Genomic DNA, 21,082 nt, shown 5'->3' on the forward strand with positions numbered 1-21,082 from the left:
TTATTATTTGTAATAATATTTAATTATTATAAATTTCAAAGTACAGTATTTGAGTGACCACACTTTCATGATAGGTGTATAATGCTTTATCATTCTAAATAGAAATTTGAATATTTAAAGATATTATTTTTCTTTGTTAACAGCTCAAAAGGACTTTGAGACTTTCACCTTGCTCAAGATGACCTTGGTTTTGGACAGACATAACTTTGCTGTGGACCTTCATCAGTAACTCAGCTAAGCTCTCTTCTCCTCAGCTCTTCATTTGTACAAGGAGGATAAAACCAGCATCTTTCTCTCTCTCTCCAGATAATAGCTATTTTAGGACAAATAATACTTTTATCTTTTTTTTTAAAAAAACAACCATACAGTATAACTGTCCCTCTTTGGGACTTCTAGGAGCATGATAAGAATAATTTTTTTCACACTTTAAAAATGAGTAAAAGAACAAATGATAAAGTTCATCACATTTGTTACTCCTTTTAGAATAAAATTCTAAAGATCTCATAAATTGAACAAAAGAAAGCAATTTACAACTTCCACTGAGAAGAAACTGGTTGAACAAAATGGTTTTAGACTACAGCCCACATTCTGGCTACTCTTTGAAGTGTCAAACCTTCCAATTCCAGAAGAGGTTACTTGGACCACAGAACAAGGTTCTTCAATGATGTATGTGGCAGGAGACAGTAGTAATACACTGAAATGGGGAGCTGCTGACTGTACACAAGGGAAAAAAACTCTGCAAGATGAAAAAGTATTGGAACAAGTATTCCCACAAGGCTGTTGCATCTCAAGACTCAAGTGGACAAAACACTAAGTGAGCTGCTCTGAAGTCAATGTTGACACTGTGCTCTGCACAAAGTTGGACTAGATGATCTTCTGAGATCATTTACAACTGGAATTATTTTGATTTACCTGGCTACTCAAATGTACTTTTTTTTTTCCTCCTTGTACCCTCTGAATGAGATTAAGATAAGGATAAAATACTATAGCAAACCCCTCTTTTATGAAAAGTGGCAGGATATGGTTTAAGCACAAGATTAAGATGTATAGCACATTTTTTTTATCTGTCAAGAGGTGATTAACATGCAAAGTAGAGTTTATAAAAAGTTATCGCAAAGACAAGTCTTTTCGTCAGCAAACAATTAAAAAAAAGATTTTGCCATAAAGGAACAGATCTTCCTACAAGTACTTCTGACAGTGCCTTGCTAGGAAAAATTATGGTATAACAGACATGAAATTTTTCTGTATGAATAAGAGATTTTGTTATATATCCTACTAAACATGACAAGCGCCAACAAACTTCTCAGATGTACAAAATGGATTTCCGATAATTTTGGCTATTTTAGCAAACCTTATGCCCGCAATTAATCAAGGGAAACCAAGGAACTGCCTCAAAAAAACCATTTTAAATGGTGACTTTTTTGTAATAAAGAGTTAAAGTTTAAAACAGTTCAAAAAAGAAAACACCACTTTTTTCTTAACTTAACATATATGAGTGCAACACAGCAAGCTAATGCTTGCAGAGCTAAAGAGACTATGTTACAGTGGGTTTAGCGTAGTTATATTTTCCTTAAGAGGTGAGGAACAGCTGCTAAGTTAAGGTCCAAAAAAAAAAATTTATTTTTAACATTTGGCAAAGGTATATAGTTCTCTGTACAGACATTTCAAAATGTATGTTGAAAATAAATACGAAATGTCAATATTTAGCTTTATTCTGGATCTTTAATGAAATTACTGCTTCTGTGGAATATTCTAAATTGTATTACAACTTCCATTGCACAGTCTGGAAAACTGAAGGGGATAAAAGAAACATTTATTAGTCAGTACAAGATAAAGCAACAGCTAGCCAGGTCACCCCACTGGCCATATTTCAGCATGTTTACTTTGATTTCATTCATAGAAATCCATTTAATAATAATTAAAAATTGCTAAAATTAAAAATTGCCTAAAAATTGCAATATGGTAGACAGTCATGAAAAACCATACTGCTTACACAAGAATATGTATGTAAAGTTATAAGATCAGTATTGAGAATCACTTGTCTTTCATGTGTCCTACTATATTTATGCAATAATATCCCAGTCCTAAAATGGTCATTAAAGCAGTTGGCATTTAATCCACAGATCTATGAGGGGTTTATTTTTATACAAGGATTCTATAAGACTTTTAATTCTTGCCCATTGACTTTAAGACGACATAAAATGACTTTTTTTTTTTTAATTGATGAGAATTATATGTATTCTTATCTTTAAGTTGCAATCATACACTCCTGTCCTAGAAGGTGTTTGGAACACATGTATCCAGATGAGGTCAGCTAACAAAGAAGTTAACAAGTTTTCTCTTTCTACCAGTGACAGGGCAAACTGCTTTTTAATGCTTTAGCTAGTCAAGGTGAACCCGAGGCTCCTCATCAGAATTCATTTCAACTTCCTGACACATGAAAATAACCTCTGCCCCAGTTATTCTTCACTAGCACAACCATGACTGCTTCACTGACTATCAGCCATAGCAATTTATATGGGCATGGACCTGCCCTGAGGCTGGTTTAAAATTAGTTAATGTGTTATTTTGGACTTTGTTTTTAAATACATTTAATCTCAGTCAAAACACACCATATTAAAATCTTCTATGCCACATGTTCACTATAATTTTTTTGCCAGACAGTTATGCTACTAAAAGGTACAATGAGTAATCATCTTGGACTCACATAGCTACATATACGAGCAAAAGTCCACCCGTACAAAGGCTACTACACCAGCTACTACACCTCTGCAAGCAGTTCTTTTGTTGGTGCTCAGAAAAAGCCGGTACTTCCCTGAAATAGGCTTAACTCAAGTTGTCTAACACATGAAAAGGCACTGGACACCATACTAAGGCAGCCATGCACATGAAGCAGTCAAACCTGACCTAAGAAATCACCTTGAGCTCTAATATACCTATTCTTCTCTCAGTTCATCTAAAATCAAAATACATTTTAATAGAAGTGATCTTGCCAACCAGGATCATAAAAGTCATACACATCCATAGCCAAATCTCACCCCTAAAATCAAGAAATTAATTAGAAGTTGTATTTATAATTCAGGGTATTCTTTCTACTTCTAAGCTTCTAAGGATGTACTTGCCAGAAACATGACAGATATAAATTTTTTTTAATGTGAAACCTGAGAATGTAATTTAATCTGACTGTAGCAGCTAGATATGTATGAAAAACAAACATTACAAGACTTCCAGTGATCTCAAGTACTGGCAGCAACACCATAGGAAGAGCTGTAATTTAGAAATGTTTAGATGGACAAAAAGTCTAGAAATGTTTCGATGGAAAAAAATTTATTTACATTCAAAATAAATATGCCAAAGATTATTTTCTTGAAGAGAACAAAGGTCTTCAAAGATGACATTTGGGTCAAACAACAGTAGCAAAATAATTCTTTAAAAAAACAAAAACCACTTAGTGAGTGAGTGAGTGTGGTATAACAGTAGTGTGAGCTCCTGGGAGGCTTTTCTCCTTAACAGATTTAATAGCAAGTGAGGTCTAAATTAATTACTAGTATAGCCCCAAAAATTATATTTTGACAAATAAAAAGAATTCTATTTCAACATTTCTATTGGAGTGCGAAAACATAAAAAAGCAAAAGGAAAAGTTTTTCTAGAAAAAGTAAGTTAGGAGTAATTAAATATTCTACTGCATCTTTTTTTTTTTCCACAAAAACTACCTAAACTTTCTTCTACTCTTTATGCAATTTAAAAGGGAGCAAAATTGGTTCAGATGTCTAATAGCTTCCAAACAAACAGAAGCTATTAATTTTTCAATTGCCTGTTACATAAAAAAAGTTTGCCACAAAAATGAGAATTAAAAAAAAAAACCACAAACAAACCACAACTGAAAATGCAACTGCAGCCTCAGAATATTCTATTATGAAATTAAGGGAACCCTTAGTGGAATTGTTTAGTAGCTTTAATATAATCTGTCTCACAGGAAATATGATACTACAGCTTTATAGAAGATGAACACTTTTAAAATATTTATAAATTTACATTAATATCATCCATATATACCATGATGCATTTCAATAATTATTCTACAATACAATGGGAGTGCATGCTCAAACAAAACACCTCAGCAGTATTTTAAAGCAGTAAACCACCTAGCCAATTTCTGTACGTTCTGTAGTTTTTCTAATCCACTCTCCCTGTGGCTGAGCAAAATCGAATTGCCTCTCACATTTGCAGACAGCTCTGTGAAGGTGATAATAGAGCTGCTCCCTGCTGTCATGAGGCAGGAAATAGGAAAATGGCATATGGGGCTAGAAAGAAATAAAAAGAGAACTAAACAAGAACAAAAGAGATTTCAACAAAGGACAACTATAACCCAATATGCTTTGCAAGTTAATCTCTTTTCATAATCATTTAACATACTTAATCATTTATCTGCACACTTCTCAAAAACTCAAATGCTTGATACCCAGCCTTCTGTAAAGTTTTATTGCCCAAAACATTTGGAATAGAAATGACACTAAAAGCCATCATATGCAACGCCTATAAATCAATGCCTTCTTAGTTAGTACCCACATTAAGGAGCTGAACCTATTCCAATCTGTTACTAACCGATCTTAGATTTTGTGGCTAAAATGTAGTATCTGAAACAATGCATACTTGGATTATTAGTTGCAAACATGTTGAGTGACACCTGAAGAGCAAAATATTAGGGGAGGATTATGACTGGTTACGTGTACTGACAATATCAAAGACTTCCAGCCTGTTCAAGGACTACTGATATAAGATGCAGAATAAACTAAAAATGAACTTTTAATTTACAGTAAGAATTGTTTTAAATTTTTACTTTTTAATGCAGAATGGGCCTCCACAAAAATCAAGAACTTATACATATTTACAGTGCTTCTATATTAAATCTCTTAAAAAAACAAAACCAGCCTACTATACCTTTCCTTTCACACTCTGAATGGGATCCACCACCACAGCAACAGCTCTTTCTGACAAGGCTTCAAAGCTCTGCTGAGTATTGATATCTACACCAGACAACCAACAGCCAAAGCCAGGGTGACTATGATACCAACCAACTACCATCTCAGGTCTGAAACAAAGAAGACATTGAGATTCTTGAAAATAAAAACACGTAACACAAGAAGAAATAGTAATGCATCAGGGCATAAATTAGGATGAGCTGTGAAAAAAACACCATTAGAAATATTTAAATTAGTCGCCATAGAATGTTGAAAACATAGACATGAATAAATGTGACAAAGAGGGCTATCATTAAGGGATGCACATTAGCAGTAGTAGATCATGCTTTCAGTTTTTCACCCTGTTACCACACCTTCCCTGAACCAGTTTTTACCCTTTCAGCACTTGAGTAAATATCTACTCTTTAGCTCCTTGGCATCGAGGGTTGAAATTTCACGGCAGAAAGTCCATTTCAGACATGGACAACGGGAACCAACGGTGGGAAAGGATTAAATATCAATTAAACCAGCAGTAGAACTAGGAACTCAGTCAAAAAGCAATTTGCACTGTTCTGTTCAGCTGCTGAGCCTTTTGCTAACATTAATTTTGAAGTTTTTCCCACAGTAAAAGAATTTGAGCAAGCAGACGACAACTGTTGAGAGGTAGGAGTGAAATAAAAATTTGTTTAAGTACTAGGATCTTTTACAAAATTTATTCCCCTTTCTTGTCATTAAAATTGCTCATAAATAAGCCAGAACTTTGTAATTTTAAAATCTTAATAAAAAAAAAAATCAATCTTTTAAGCAGGTGCTGTCTACTAACTGCCTATACTAAATTGAGCAGCATTCTAATCTTTCTGTGCAATAATCAAAGCTGTAGGTTTAATATGAATGACAATCTCATGACAACTGAAATGCATGAGGTGGACTGAATTACACGCTATGCTACTCACCTGACTTCTGGGCCAATTATTTCTTTTAAAACATTATTAATAGCCCCTAGATCACTAGCTTAGGGGAAAGCCAGCTGTTTCTTCTAAACAACATGCAGGGAGTACTTGTTACTGTCAGCTCTCTTTAAGGTGACTTACCTTCCTGTCTGTTTCAGCATATCCAACATTTTTGCTTGAAATACAGGATCAACTGCCTCCACACTGACACCCTGATGTAAAAGACAGACAAAAATCATAGTAGTTATACATAAAGCAATATCATCTTTTAACTTGTTACTTTCCACAAACAAAAATTTAAACACCATTCATAGGTATCTGTTTAAAAGAGTATCCCAACTACTTTAGAACTACTTGACAGAATGCTCTTAAATGTAAAAGACAATTTTTATAATTGTATTTCAATGTGATTTTTAAAATGCTGAAAGAAGATTTTGAATTGCCATTTAAGCCATCTCTACTACAAGTAAACATAGTTAAATAGACATAGGAATTCATCTTGTCTTTCTCTTTTTGTTATGCAAACTCTGGCCTGCTGTTTCTCATAAGTTCAGCTCTATAGGTTTTATTCAAGGTAAGTATCACATACCGGCTTTTTGCAGATTCTACTTACACTATGCACATGTATAGAACAAGCTCAGGACAAAAGAATTAAAAAATTTCATTGATGTGCAGCTCTGAGTTACAAAGGGATCCGTACTTCTTTTAAGAACAGTATTTCATTCAAGTTACACAAAAAAAGCATCACAAATTCCAACTACATCCATTGGCTCATCATGTCTTTAAACTATCACTTCATAATGTGAATGTTCTTACTCAAAATTCAAATACATCATTTTTCTCACATCACAAAAATATAATTTAAGAGACATGTCATTGTAAGATATGTCAAAGAGAGCAAGTTTGAAGTATATTTATAGCACCATCACAATTAAGGGCATGATACACCCCTAATCATACCTTTTACATTTTGAATCCTTCCCCTCGCACATAGTATTTCAGTTCTTAAAGTTATCAATTTACAAATCTTGCAAGTGACTTTATACCAATATATTTACACATATGTAAAGACACAACATCTCCATATACTGATATACACACGTACGTACTAGTCTTTGCTAACAAATAAACAAGATCATCTGTTTTAACTAATTATTTTTTTTTTTACTGAAACACTTAAATGCATTAGACATATTTGAATTATACCTAGTAGGTTATACCTTAAGATTGCATAAATGAGGTAAAGCAGAAAAAACATTTAAAAACTACTTACCATAAGGAAAAAACCAAGCAAACAAAATTATCAAGGTCTAGCTGCAAAGAACTCACCGTTCCTGACTGTGGCATTGCAAACACATCAATCACTCTCACGGTGTAATCATCAACAAATTCCCCGAGCATCAGACCCATAACTTCCATAGGGACACCAGCACGACCATGCTTCAGCATCTGGAATTCAGACCAAATGACACTGTATGTTTAACAGGAGGTTCAAGTTTGACTTCGGATAGTTCCTTCAGCCTTTGTTGATCTATAGATAATTTGCAACTTGTAGCGCTTTTGGAAACTGTAAGGAACTATAAAATAGTAAAAATTAAGTCAACAAAAGAGAAGTAATTAAAATAAGTTTCTTACTCTGAGTGTTCCAAACAGTATTAATTTATTTTAAAAATCAGTATGACCAGCACCTAAGGAGCACAAATCCATAAACTTTGGATAGGTGCCAGGTGCTCTATCCCCAACGCTACACACAGATCGGTACACACAGAACACTTACTTTCAGCAGTGCAAGGGAAGAGATATAAACCTGTTCCGCTGTATCAACTGCGGGAGCATCTGTTGGTGGTCCCTATGAAAGGAATAAATAATTATTTTTCCCACCATTGTTATTCTGCAGTTTCTAAACATTTCCTTTTGTTTTCCATATTCCAAAACTTACAGGAAAAATGCATATATAATTGTGACTTTGTGTGCTAGATGCAGTTCTTATGAACAAAACAAACAAAAAAAAGCACACCCAAACCCCAAAGACTTCTTCACAGCACCTTCCTTCACTAGTCTATTTTGTATGACAAGTCACCTAGCCATCATACCCTGTCTCCCCCCATTCCAAAATAATACTAAGCTAAAGAGCAATCTTATCAGAATCAGTCAAATAAAAAACTGACAAGTATTGCACTGGGTACAAACCTGTTACAAGACATACAGGCTAGGAGTCAGATAAGTTTCCACTAGTCAGCCTTGCCGCAATGCTAACCTTCATCAGCTGTGAAATATGGCCAGTTCTCCAATTAACTATGTGTTTCTTACAGTGGTGTGAATGTAAATGCTGCTGGGCTAGCAAGATTAACTGGCACCAACACAAACAGCAATTTCCCTTTGCTTCATCAGCTTTCAGCTAAAGAGGACTTGCAGATAAAGGCTATGGGAGTACTTTGCAGATACACTGGTACAGTGAGAGAAAAAACGGACCTCCGATCCCTAGGTGGAAAAGCTGTGAACAAAATACTTTGCTCTTTGCCTTATGAGTAGTTATTCAAAAATTAGCACAACTGTCCCAGGTGTGAATGATTGGTTGAAACAGGTTCTCTGTACTGCTGAAAATGAAAAACACAGGAGGCAGCAGTTTAAATGTCCCTTTCTCAAGGAGCAAGAGACATATTGCTCTTACTTACAGAATTCCATATCAACGTACCTCATTACAGCCAATTAACAGTACATTCATTAATTTATTACCAAATTTTGTACAACAAATTTCCACCAAAAAGACAAAACGTTACTTCTGCACTAAGTGATGTAAACTTAGAAGGGCAATAAAGCAACTATGGAGTATAGTAAAAAAAAAAAGATACTGCACATTAAGTTAAAGGGGGAAAAAATGGTGCCTTTACACAAACATTTTGTAGATATAGGACTTTGATTCCACAGTTATAAGCAAAATTGGGCAAAAAAAGAATTTTGAGTAAATTCTTGATTTTTCACTTAAAGCGGAAAAATTCAGTACATGCATCCACATGACACCAAACAGAAGCAAAAGGAATCGACAAGCCATCACCTCCTGAAGATAAAACCAGGAACTTCAGTAATTAACATATTAAATTTGTATAGTAATTGTCATTTCTGCATACTTTCACTTTTACACACACACAGAAAAACATCACCTAGTCTTCAGAACGCTTTAAAGACAGTGAGAAAATTAAGTTGTTGGGTTCCCCCTGCCGCCAATAGCAATCAATTCCTTCTCTATCAGCTCCAGATCCAATCTTTGTATTTTGAATCCAATCCCTATATTTTGAAACTCACATACATGCACGGATCCGTGTCAACCACAACCACTTCCTAACACCTTCAAAGCTTTATTTCCAACTTTGATACGGCTGACCATCACCTCTTGATATTTGCTCTCCCTCCTTACTACTCATTGCTAATTCTTTTGTCGCTTTGGCCTTTCCATCAGCAATCTTCCAGCAGGTTTAACTTTTCACCTTCTATAATACTCTTGCCAAAGGTCCACTGTTAACCAATTTGACCTCTTCATCAAGTATTTGCCTGACTAGCCATAGCCCAACAGTGAGATGCTCCAGTGCAGAAGTGTTCCTTTAACACTTAGAACAAAAAACTCTACAAGCAGTTCTTCAGAACATTTCACAGAACCAGATACACAGGGCACCTGAATGACTTGTTCCAAATTTACTACAACTAAATTGTTTGACTGATAAAACTTCAAATGCCCAATCGTTTTCTGATACTGTTACTATGTGTTTTTTTTTCCCCATAAACATGGAAGTTTGCTTTTTAATTGTATCCCTCCTGTTTTAAGTCTATTCTAAATGATCTTCTTCTCACTTAGAAGTCTTTGGAATACTTTGGAAAGCACAAAGATTCATGTTTCCACTTAATCACTGCTAAGAATAAAGCACAGATGAGTTGTGGTTTAATTAAAATGAAAACTTACTAGTTTGAGAACAATCCCTTTCTTGATACAAAAAGCTCTCCTCCAATTTTCTACCAGTTCTAGACCAGAGAGGGTCTGAAGTGAAGGTAAAAGTACAAACACAGTAACTTTCTGCTTTAGGAAGAACTACAACATCCATGCTGTGACCACCATACATGTTCTACATTTGTCCCAGATTTTGTTTAACATTTCACTGTAAGCAAGCATTCCATTACACCATTCGGAATTTTTAAAATAAAGAATAGCATAAAAAAAAATATATCTTCCCCAAACTAGCATAGGTAGCTCTGTGATTTCTGGAAGGCCAATGCTGATGTTTGATTGAGGCTAGCTTCTCAAAAATCAGAAGCTTGAACTGAAGTTTATTCCACAGACTACGGCTCCTGAATAGGTTCCCCTATATGGAATCTCTAACGTCTGTTAAGATGGCAGATCACGCTGACACCCTTCCTGCAGCCGAGGCATTATTCACATCTCTGTCCCCTACGTAGACACCTGTGTTCACAACTTGTAAGAGTTTGTTCTTCATAACTTGTTCCATTTTAAAATCTATTTAAAATCAGTCAGTAGATTCAACACTTATAGGGAAGAGACAAAGTCAAACATTATTACATATTGTTTCTGCAACAAGGCAACTAAATTACCTTTAGTTTAAGCAAAGGTAGGAACTAAAGCAGGGTGTTACCCTACTGTACTCACTCCTAATATTTTCTTTTTCTATTCTATTATTTTTATACTCCTTGGAACTTTCAAATGCTTGTTTACCTTGGTGATGATACAGAATAGGGGATATTTAATATTATACTTTATCAATCCTTCAGGCATTCTACGAGATAAAGTAGTTTCTGTTTTCAAAAATCTATGCTAAAGCTCTCCTGCCAGCACCCGGAGCCAACAATTTATTTTCAACATAGGAAACGTTGCTAATTCACAAAGGAATGCTTCATTAGTGTAAATCAACTTACTTAGCGCCTTTTTTCTTTTTTTTTTTTAAAGCCATAGTACTCACCATGAATGATTTTGCACACTAAACATGAGTTTAAATGTATATATAAAAATGATTACACTGTTAGAAGATCTCAGGTATCTGCTTAAAGATTAGCTTCCACTCTAACCATGCAGTTCAACTAATTTACCTGAACTCTTAAAAATGGTAGTATACAATGCAAATATAATGTAAGTTTATTAATTCTCAGTCATCTTATAAAATACAGCACATAGTAAGTATTTCCTTGGTCACAAACGCCTCCTTTCTGAAGACCACACCATCTCCTTTCGCTCTGTTCTCCTTATAGATTATAATTGCTAGCTAAATTATGAGAAAAGGAAACACCTCATTGCACTGTACCAATTATGTGTATTAATTTTCATGTTAATATTTCTTTCTTCACTTTGAATATAGATTAGAATGAAATGCTCAAAAGAGTTCTGAAATTATTTTGATGTATCAATTCAGGAATTTTGAGGAGGAAAGGATCCTTAGGTCAAAACCTGTCCAGAATCCACCTTCACAACAGATTTAGTTTCACATTATTTTTCCACTAAAAATAAACTGGCACATAAAATACTACAGGCACACACTTATCTTTCTACAGAAAATCATAAACTCAAAGTTCATCAAATTCTCAACCTAAAACTTTTAAAGATTTAACAGATAAAACCAACAGAACAAATAATGGGTTTTCCAAGTAGTTTACTTGGCTTTAGATGATGCCATTTGAAAAAACAGACATCTGGAAACTGGAACCAATTTACTTCCATCTCTGACCACTTCCTTTTCCATAAACGGCTGATAATCTAACACAGCCTTGGAGTGACAGCCGCAGCTTCTGTGTGCTAGTTACACAGTACGTGGGAGCTAGCTAGGGGTTACAGGTTTTGAGATTTCTTTGGCTTGTTTCTGTTAGTCTTCCACAAAAGTTTACGTGTTTCTTTCATGAAGCAAAGAGGAAGAAACACTTTATTAGCTAATCTCTACATGGAGGCAAAGTATTTTACACTGACCCTCCACAGCATGTGCTATTATCACTGTTCATAAACTTCACTGTCTGCCAACTTTAACAAAGGAGAACCATCCTTATGAAGCAGAGTACCAAATTAAATTAACTGGTGTCAGAAACCCAAACAAGAAAGCATTTGCATCTGCAATGCAAAAGATCTGCTAGTATTTTTGGTTATACTATGGTATTCAAAGAAGGTCAGACAGTTCTGCCACTGCATAGTTTTGTATGACTGTCCATCTCACTGCAAAACAGCAAGTGGTGCCTTCATTCTGCCTGCCCATAGCTTTATTGAGCAATTTCTTGGGGAACTGGAGAAAAATGGGATTTGGAAACTGCAAGGAATATGGAACATTCTTTTTCCCCAAGTATTCCTGTATAACCTGGATAGAGTAATTACTAAAATTTAAAAACTGTTCTAAAAAAATACTGTTATTGTGCTACTTACTGAAAACGGATGCTTCTTCTGAATCAACTATACATGCTGTCAGTCAGTAAAATGAGCTGCCTGACGGCCAGCCATCTCGTAAAACCCAACCAAACTCTGGTTTTATTTTTGTTTAGAATGGCAGAATCCCAATTTCAATAATAATTGATAAAATTAAGTTACCACTGTTAAAATACATTTTATTTTTGCTTTACTTTTTTTCAGTAAGACTTGTAATGGAAAAAGACTCATATTCAATTTACAAACAGAAGATTACATTGTAATATTGAATTATGCATGATACTATTTTCGTTTCAAATGGTTAAAGAGATGATCCAATATAAAAGCAGCCCTTTACTTGGGCAGCCCTTGTTGATGAAGTGTTAAAGGCATTTGCCATTCTAACAGGATAAAAACTAACGCCTTGAAGTGTTATCTACTCAGGCCTTTTAGCAAATTTGTTAACACTTTTAGGTATATTACTCCACCTTTCTTTTAGTGTGAACTGGTATCAATTATTTAGCCAATTTTATTATGTTATTAAAATACCTGCTGATTAAATGTGAACTAAAGTGTTATTTTAGAGCACTGCTCTATTTGTACTATTTTACATTTATTCAAATAGGTATAGAAAGTGGACTTGATTAATTACATGAGCAATTGAGAAATATTCCACAAATGGACACACTTTCTACTGTTTAAATGGATCTTAAACACTGCACTGTTGTCACGCTAATAGCACAGAAAGATTATTTTGAAATACTTCATAGCTGTTTCAACAAAGAAACTCAGTTTTGCAGGGGCAACTAATAAAAGGCAGTGAACTGAAGTGCTGTAGAGCAAATCTCAGCTTTATTGCACCAAACAACATATTTCTGTTTAAAATATAAGAACTGCTACAATCATTACTATTTTTTTTTGCAATTGGAACAATTTAAACGTGAACATAGGACACAGAAGCAAACACTGACTGCTATAGTGTTTATTTCTTTCCCAGTAAGGTAAGAACAAACCTTTTAATAGTTTAATTTCATGAGTATTAAACAACTAGTGTGAAAAACAAGCTGCATGTAAACTATTTCTACTGCCTCTGCTTCAATGACTAGCTGAGGCAACCTGTTATAGGAGGTGTTAATTGGCAATAGGAGTACAAGTCAGAAGCATGTTCCCCATAGTCCTAACCCAGCAAGGCTAGGTCATTAAAGTGGAAATGAATTCTTTCATGCTGACTTAACCCTTTCAGTACATATTTTCAGCTGTTATATCGAAAGACAATTGAGAAAGATTAACTGAAAAAACAAGACAAAAAACTTGCATTACTTTTGTGTTTAAAAAAGTATTCATCCCCTGACTTTTTCTTCGCTTCCCTTCTCTACCTCCTCCAAAACAAGTATTTCAGATGATCATGATATTTATTATGTAGGTAGGGGTGAGAAGGGCAACTGGGGTGTAAATGCAATGACAATCATTGTAAATAATAATTTATCATATTAAAGGACCAGGCACTTAAAGTGAGCTTAAAACTACCATTTTGTGAAGGTAAATCCAATGGTGGGTGTATAGCTTGGTACCAGGGGTCGGGAAAAAAACATTACAGAAAACTACCTGCAGAGAGGACACAACTCAAACAAATGTGCAGAGGAGGCAGAGGTATTAGTGCTACTAAGAAGACCGTAAAAGTTCACCGGAGTACCACTGCTCTTCTCTACTTACCCTTTGTCAGTAAGTGGTATAACCTGATGATATACCCACATAATGAGTAAAAGCTTTCTTAGATCAGGTAGTGCTTTGTACATACTGCTAAGCCTAAAAATCTAAACAAAATTGTGATTGCAGAACAATTTTTCCTGTACTGGGACAATACAAGTTGGTATTTTCTGTAAGTGTATTCCATCAGTGGCGAAAGGAGTAAGCCATATTCCCAGATCTCAATGGTTCTAGCAACATTGTCATGACAAGCACCAGAAGCCACGTATTGCATTTTCCGCAGTACAGGAAGTTAACGTGATCAGTCATGACAGAGAAAATGATCCAGTTCATTAAAAAAGTTTTAAAAAAAATCACAGTTCATAAAAAGGGAAAAATATATTGCTTTGCACTGTGAATCACACACTAATTAGTAGCAATTTGAAATTTTATTGCAGTTTTCAAGCTAGTACACACACAATTTTACAGTTAATTCCACATCAACAGGATTATATTTTGAAGCTTGCATTATGTCTAAACAGTTTGTATGTTTAGGCCCATTTTTATACCAATTATAATCAAGCATACGTAACAGACCACAAAATACCATAAGTCTCAACAAACAGCCTAGATTTCTGAAAGGATCACATTGTCTTGTTACACCATATGTCAGATGAAATAAAAATTGTAGTAATATGTTTAGTCTCATAGACAGTCTCAGACTCCAAAACGGAGTAGGGATACTAGGGAAATATTATGGCATCAATTGCTACTTTAAATTAAAAATACCTGCAAAAAAAACCCCACCCTTAACAGGCTAGATTAAAAGTCTGCCTCAGTATGTTTTACAAAATTCTGTCTCCTAAAATAAGTTTATCCAGGTTCAAATTTACAACAGAACTCCATAAACAGCAATATAGATGGAATTGAAATATGTAATGTTTCCTATCTCCCCTCCTCTTCAAAAACCAAAATTACAGAACACAGAAATTTGTATAGCTTTGAGCAGTTGGCTAAATGCATTGGGATCACCAGTTTGCAAACACCTCTTCAGTGCAGAGCCAAAACTTTACTACTTACCCTTTCTGTTTGTTTGGGATTTTTTATTTCTGTGGGTTTTGTTTTTTAAAATTAAGCAGAACTTCAAACAAAAATAATCTCTACTTCACTGGGACACTCCACAGAGAACCTGGCCAGAATTTTAGTCAAAGAAAAAAAGAAAGCAAGCAAGCAAGCCAGCCACCAAAGTTTAGCTCATGTTTCTATCCTACCCATCTATCAGTAATCCTTCTTGCACTACTAACAGTTTCATGAAGAGATACGGTAATTCACCTTCCATTTTGGTGAATGTGGGCACATGCAGGATTTCCCATATACCTATAGAATGTAATGTGTTTTGCTCATGTAATTGCCAAAATTTTAAAAGGTCTTTTACAAAAAAACCAGCACTCCTGTTTTCCAATACTACCATTGACAATATTCTCAAAGGCTGAGGCTTAAAGCTTACTAAGAAAAAAAAATATTTACCAGGATTTGGCAAATTATGCTAGTTGACTTTATTTTGATGTCAGATAAGCTTAATTCTACTACTGTAATGTATTTTACAGAAACTTAGTCTAATTTTTATTAGAAATAAATATTTATTATCCAATATTAACATGTATGCATGATATAAAATTATTTACATATAACACCATGATGCAATTTACAATAGTCAGACTTTCTGCAATGTTCTCAACACAACTGTTGCATGAAATGGCCGCTTAAATGTAATTTTCCCTGGTTCTATTGTTTCCTCTCTCTTTACCCCATACAATCTACAGATTCACTGAGACACACAAAAAAGCAAGGGAAGGTATGCTGCATCACTGCAGTTAATATTCTTATGCTTGATAATAAGGAATAATTTGGACTAGATGACCTTTAAAGGTCCCTTCCAACCAAAGCCATTCTATGATTCCATGACAATGTTATGGTTAGTGAACAGGCCGTAACATGAGGGACACAACACAAATCCTCAGTAACATTGTGTATGTTTTCGAAAAGAACTTTTTTCATAACCTCAAGCTACTAGAAAAAAAAAAAGAAAATCCAGAAAATACAAAGGTCAGTTTCACTCCAGAATAAAACCAGGACTAACCTGTTAACTATTTCTATCGCCATTACAGAAGGTATTGGGATTTAGAAATGAGAGCCTCAAGGCAAATAACGAGTCAGCATTTGTAGATTTTGTCTGCCTCCAGAAGTCTTGCTCTGATGCAGATTTTTAATCACCTTATTCTAGACACAGTTCTGCCAAGAAGGTAAGGTAGCCCTCAGCAGGTGCTGTCTGAGGTCACCCTAAAGCACACTTTGTGCAGCACAGCAGTTAAGATTTACTCAAGACGTAAAAGAAGACACTGGGTTCTATATGCCTATAGGCTCCCTGTTGTGAAGAGTTGATCCTCTGGACACAAGCAGGTAAACTGGGAGACGCAATGGCCGTATGCAGGAAGGTCAGTTGTTTGTAACACTTTATTAAAAAAGCCAAACAAATTAACAGAACAAACAAGACACCATTATTAATACAAGAAGAACACTTCAAACTTCCAGGAAAAACTGAAGAGGACTCTTCTACACTGCAGGAAGAAAACAGAAGCCCTTGTCCAAAGGTGCTGCATAGTAGCATTGTAACTTAATATTCAATAGCATGGGATTTCAGAAAGAAGAAACAATTTCTAAGAGAAATAAATTAAATCAATCACTGTAAGGGGGCTGTTTCCTGCTTACAGAAAGGAACATTACAAGTGAACAGGTGTAATGCAAAAGGCACCAAGATGTCTGCTCTTGTTTAGTCTTTCCCCCGCCCCCCCCCCCTTTCTTTATCATTACGGCTACACTCATTTCCTTGTCCAAGCTCCTTTGTCTCTTCTGGGGAAAGTCGGCTGGACTACACTGGCAATTAAATTGAGTAGACAGAAGCTAATTGCCTAATTATTAGAAATAAGGAAGTTTAAGATCTGAGGCCAAAATGGCTAAAAATGGTCTCCAGAGTTTACAGGAAAATAGTAGATCAGAGAAAACCGATAATGCTCAGGCACAATCCGCTAGCTTTGTTATTTTTAGTTTTATGTTTGTGATTAATATGTAAGGTATGACTGTAGTGCAGCCCATCATCCTTTAAGGTAGCTTTTATAACACAAAGTACACACTGTGTTGTAAGTACAACCATATGACTGTTCCGAAACCAATTCTAGCATGTTTCTCTCTCCTTCTCCCATTAGCACTTTTGGATACAAATCATGTTACAATCACTCAATCCTATTCCAAAAAATATACCCAGCCTTTAGCAATCCCCAACAACTTTCAAATAAGCCTACACTACCCATGGAGCTATTGTCATCTCCAGTGTAAGCAGACCAAGGCCACACCGGTACACTAAATTCGATACAAAGCCTTCAGTTGAACAGCCCTGTAATTAAAACACTAACCAATGCAATAAAATACTCATCTCAGTCAATGAAAATAAAAAAGCACAGCTTACTATGTCTAAGGTGTTGTTTTCTCCTTAAAACAAATTCACATATTTTGGATGTATAAACTGACACCAGGACTTTTTACAGGAGACAACACACGCAATCATAAAATCTTTTGAACATTTTATGGGAGTTGATGTTGGACGTTTTTAACAAATGAAAAATGTTCATCACCAAGAATTTTTTTCTACTTTTTAAATGGTTTGACAGCTTCTGGGGGAAAAAAAAGTAGAACTGGAATAACCCATCCAAATTATACACCACCTCATCTACTGGGAGGTATATTGGAATTCTAGAAATACTAACATTCCTAGTACTTGAGAACTTTGCTGGAAACTGTCTCAGAAGCAATGGCACAGAAATGATGCACAATTTTAAACGTTATAATTCAGATTTATTCTACTGGCAGAGTATTCTCAAAAGGAGTACCTGAAACTTCAAATACGTGTGAGAAGCAGACAATAGCGTATCACCACAATTCATATCATGTAAAGCAATTACACCCAGGAGACACGGGAATGAAAAAGTCACACGGGTGCAACAGATACCAAAACTCTACAGGTTTCCAAAGGAAAAAGCATTTTATTACATTAAAGACAACATATTTGCACCCTGGAAAACTAAAACCAAATCTGTTTCAAGAATCAATTAACAAAACCAATCTTCACTAAGATGTTATGGTGCTGGAGTCTTTCACAGTTGGGTTTTTGATGTTTAGGGTTTTTATTGGGGGGATGGATAGGAATGTGTGTTTGGGTTTGTTTCGGTTTTGAGGTTTTGTTGTTGTTGGGTTTTTTGTTTTGGTTTGGGGGGGGTGGGTGGTTGTTACATAGGGAATCTTAGGATGCATATTGGCCAGCTAGAATACGTCATTTACTTCAAGAGACACGTCAGCTTAATGAAGTAACTCAAGGAAACTTGCATTTAATTGTTAATTGGGAATGATCTACACTGAGCCTGACCCCCGCCTTGCGTGCCAGATCACCAACTCTTATTCTGAAGCCCTGCAGAATACTGCACCAGTAGTGCTCTTTTCTAATAACCATCCTGGCTAGATCAGCAGATGAAACAGAACTTTAGATCAATGGCAGGTCTCCCAAGTTCCCACGGTGCCATAGATTTACTAAATGGGATCAGCATGTTCTAAAAAACCATGATAATATGAGTGAAAAAGGTTCCACAGCATCAAGCAGTGCAATGCTTGAAACCTCATAATCAAAGTGACAGTTTTCAAGTGCCATTTATAATGCCCTAATCTGGAAACATCCCAGCTAACCCATCTGATCAACTATTTCACAGATGGAAGCACTTGATGGCTAATTGGCAAGTCCATTATTCAAATAAAATAGCTATCTGCACTTCTATTTTCTATATTCCAAGTCAAGGTGTAAACATTCCTTATAAGACACAGGTCACTTCTCTGTCTCTCCCTCCCTTCCCATTTGGATTTTTTCCCTTCCACTCTGCCATCAAATATGTTAATTCAGAAATACAGAATCAGTTTTATTTTCCATTTATTGCACTAGAACAGTTGTCTGCACCAACACAGCAATGTAAATTAATATTTTCAAAACTACATCAAGTAATGAAAAATAATTTCAACAGCATTTTAAAAAAGTTTCATTAATTCACTGCTTCCTGTCACATCTGGATTCAGAAAAATAGACAGGATGTGTTAGCATGGACAAGAACATGGATAGCTTGAATTATTGTTCTGAAAGTGTTGGGGAGAGCTCTGCTAAAAATGCACTTAATCTGCTCACACTCTTAAACAGTATCCAGTAGGATTGTCTAATAGAGGCATATGTGGAACTGATTTCACCAGCAAACAATAGTTCAGCGTACAAAATGAAGAGGAGTGTTGCTCCAAATTCCTGCCTGCTACATAAGTAGAATGCTTTTACGTACCCCACAAAGCCTGTTAATTTGTCTGCAGCAAATGTACAACACAAAGCGAAGTATTAAATCACTAGTAAAATTCTGTGGTAGGCAGTATTCCAGGGTAACAAACAGGGAGAGATGGAAAAGAACAAACCAGGAAAGGGAAGACAACAACTGAAAAAACCCAACATGACAAGGAGAAGGAGAAGGAAGAGAGGAGACCATACAAGAGAAGGAAAACAAAGGCATTGCAACAATCTGAACTCCCATGAACTACAGAAGGGAAATTAAAGTAATAAGCATTTTTTGGGGGACATCACACCACTTTCAAAAATTTTAACCATCCCCTCACATCTTTTTTAAAAAGCTTCAGTCACACTTCTTATGCATTATCATAGAGCAGAAATTCAAATGCCTACAATACCAGGATTGTAAGACACAATCAATCTCCGCATAAAGTAGTGTTGCAAAGAAGGTCTTATTTGTGGTATTAAGTTTAAAACTAAACACAAGTACCTCCCCATACAAAGAACACAAAGTTAATGACCAAGTTCACTGCCAGAAAATACTGTGGATGACTCAAGTGATGCCAAAAGGTATCGGATTCTCCTCCCTCCTCTCTTGTCCACTTGCTGCCCCATAAAGACACTCCTTTGTCCCTCTAAGACTAAAAGAGAGGAAAAGGCTCAAAATTTCTAAGCCACAAGTGACTGGAGAGAAAGTTTATTGTTGAAATATCATTTTAAGATCACTTCCTTAAAGATGTGTTTATTAGCCATATGAAGACAGGCTTAGAGTTAATGGAATTTAGCACCATCCACCTCTGGACAATTTAACATTGAAGGCCAATCAGCCACCCAATAGCACGCTGATGGAGCAAGTAATGAGAAAATAGAAGAATCACGAATTCACTGAAAGCAGTTTTCAAGTGGAATACAGGACATCAAAAGACTTGAAAAGAACGTCGTAAAAACATGAATCCAAAGAGCATTTGGGACAACATATTTAAGTTTGGAAATGAAGAACAAGCCAAACAAACCCAAACAAGATAATAATCAGAACAGGTGGTTTTACCAAGGGGAAAGAGACAAATAACTGCTGTTGAAGAAGCTAAGGCAAATCAATAAGAATTCCTTGGCAGAGATCAAATAGAAACTGTGCTGACCAAGCATTTGCTGTTACTTGAACATTAGTTACAAAGCAAATCAAATGGACTGTTAGTAGACCTTATGTGATGCGGTCCTCGTGCTAAGCAAACCCCTAGCTACAAGAAAAAAAAAAAAGAATCCTCAAATTATGTCATAAAATTACTTTGAAAATGCTTCTCTTTCTACAACACTATGCACACAGATGATTATGTTAGCAAGAATGACTCACTCAACAGATGTTTTTACTATGTTCAACCTTAAAAGCAAAGCCTCCAAAGACAGAACAACTGTGACACAGCAATAAGTAAAACAAAAAGCTTCGTACAGTTGTTTAAAATGCCCTAGTGTAAACAAATGGTAATAACTTTGTTTACTTTCTAGCAGGACAAAGTATGTCCAAGAAATACCTGACTTCTCTCTTCCACCTCAAAGCCATCTGATTCACTCTGGATTATCTCTCAATCTCAATTATCAATCGATATTGAGAACAGAAGTGATCTTTGAAGGTCCACTGAAACACGGTATTCTAAGGACATAAAATTATTCTTTTTGAAAAGCC

General features: G+C 35.4%; 1 protein-coding gene across 1 annotated transcript in view; it reads right to left on the reverse strand.

The window, feature by feature from the left end:
* Window positions 1-21,082, reverse strand: part of PSMD14 (proteasome (prosome, macropain) 26S subunit, non-ATPase, 14) — a 44,900-nt gene that overhangs the window by 17,331 nt on the left and 6,487 nt on the right. The window contains exons 4-7 of the mRNA XM_009695270.1: window positions 7,689-7,760; window positions 7,241-7,360; window positions 6,053-6,123; window positions 4,942-5,092 (exon numbers count right to left, since the gene is read on the reverse strand). Coding sequence (XP_009693572.1) covers window positions 4,942-5,092; window positions 6,053-6,123; window positions 7,241-7,360; window positions 7,689-7,760 — 414 coding nt within the window. The remainder of the gene's footprint in view (window positions 1-4,941; window positions 5,093-6,052; window positions 6,124-7,240; window positions 7,361-7,688; window positions 7,761-21,082) is intronic.

This window comes from Cariama cristata, unplaced genomic scaffold (genome assembly GCF_000690535.1).
Source record: "Cariama cristata isolate BGI_N322 unplaced genomic scaffold, ASM69053v1 scaffold24342, whole genome shotgun sequence".
In the NCBI taxonomy this organism is placed as follows: Eukaryota; Metazoa; Chordata; class Aves; order Cariamiformes; family Cariamidae; genus Cariama; species Cariama cristata.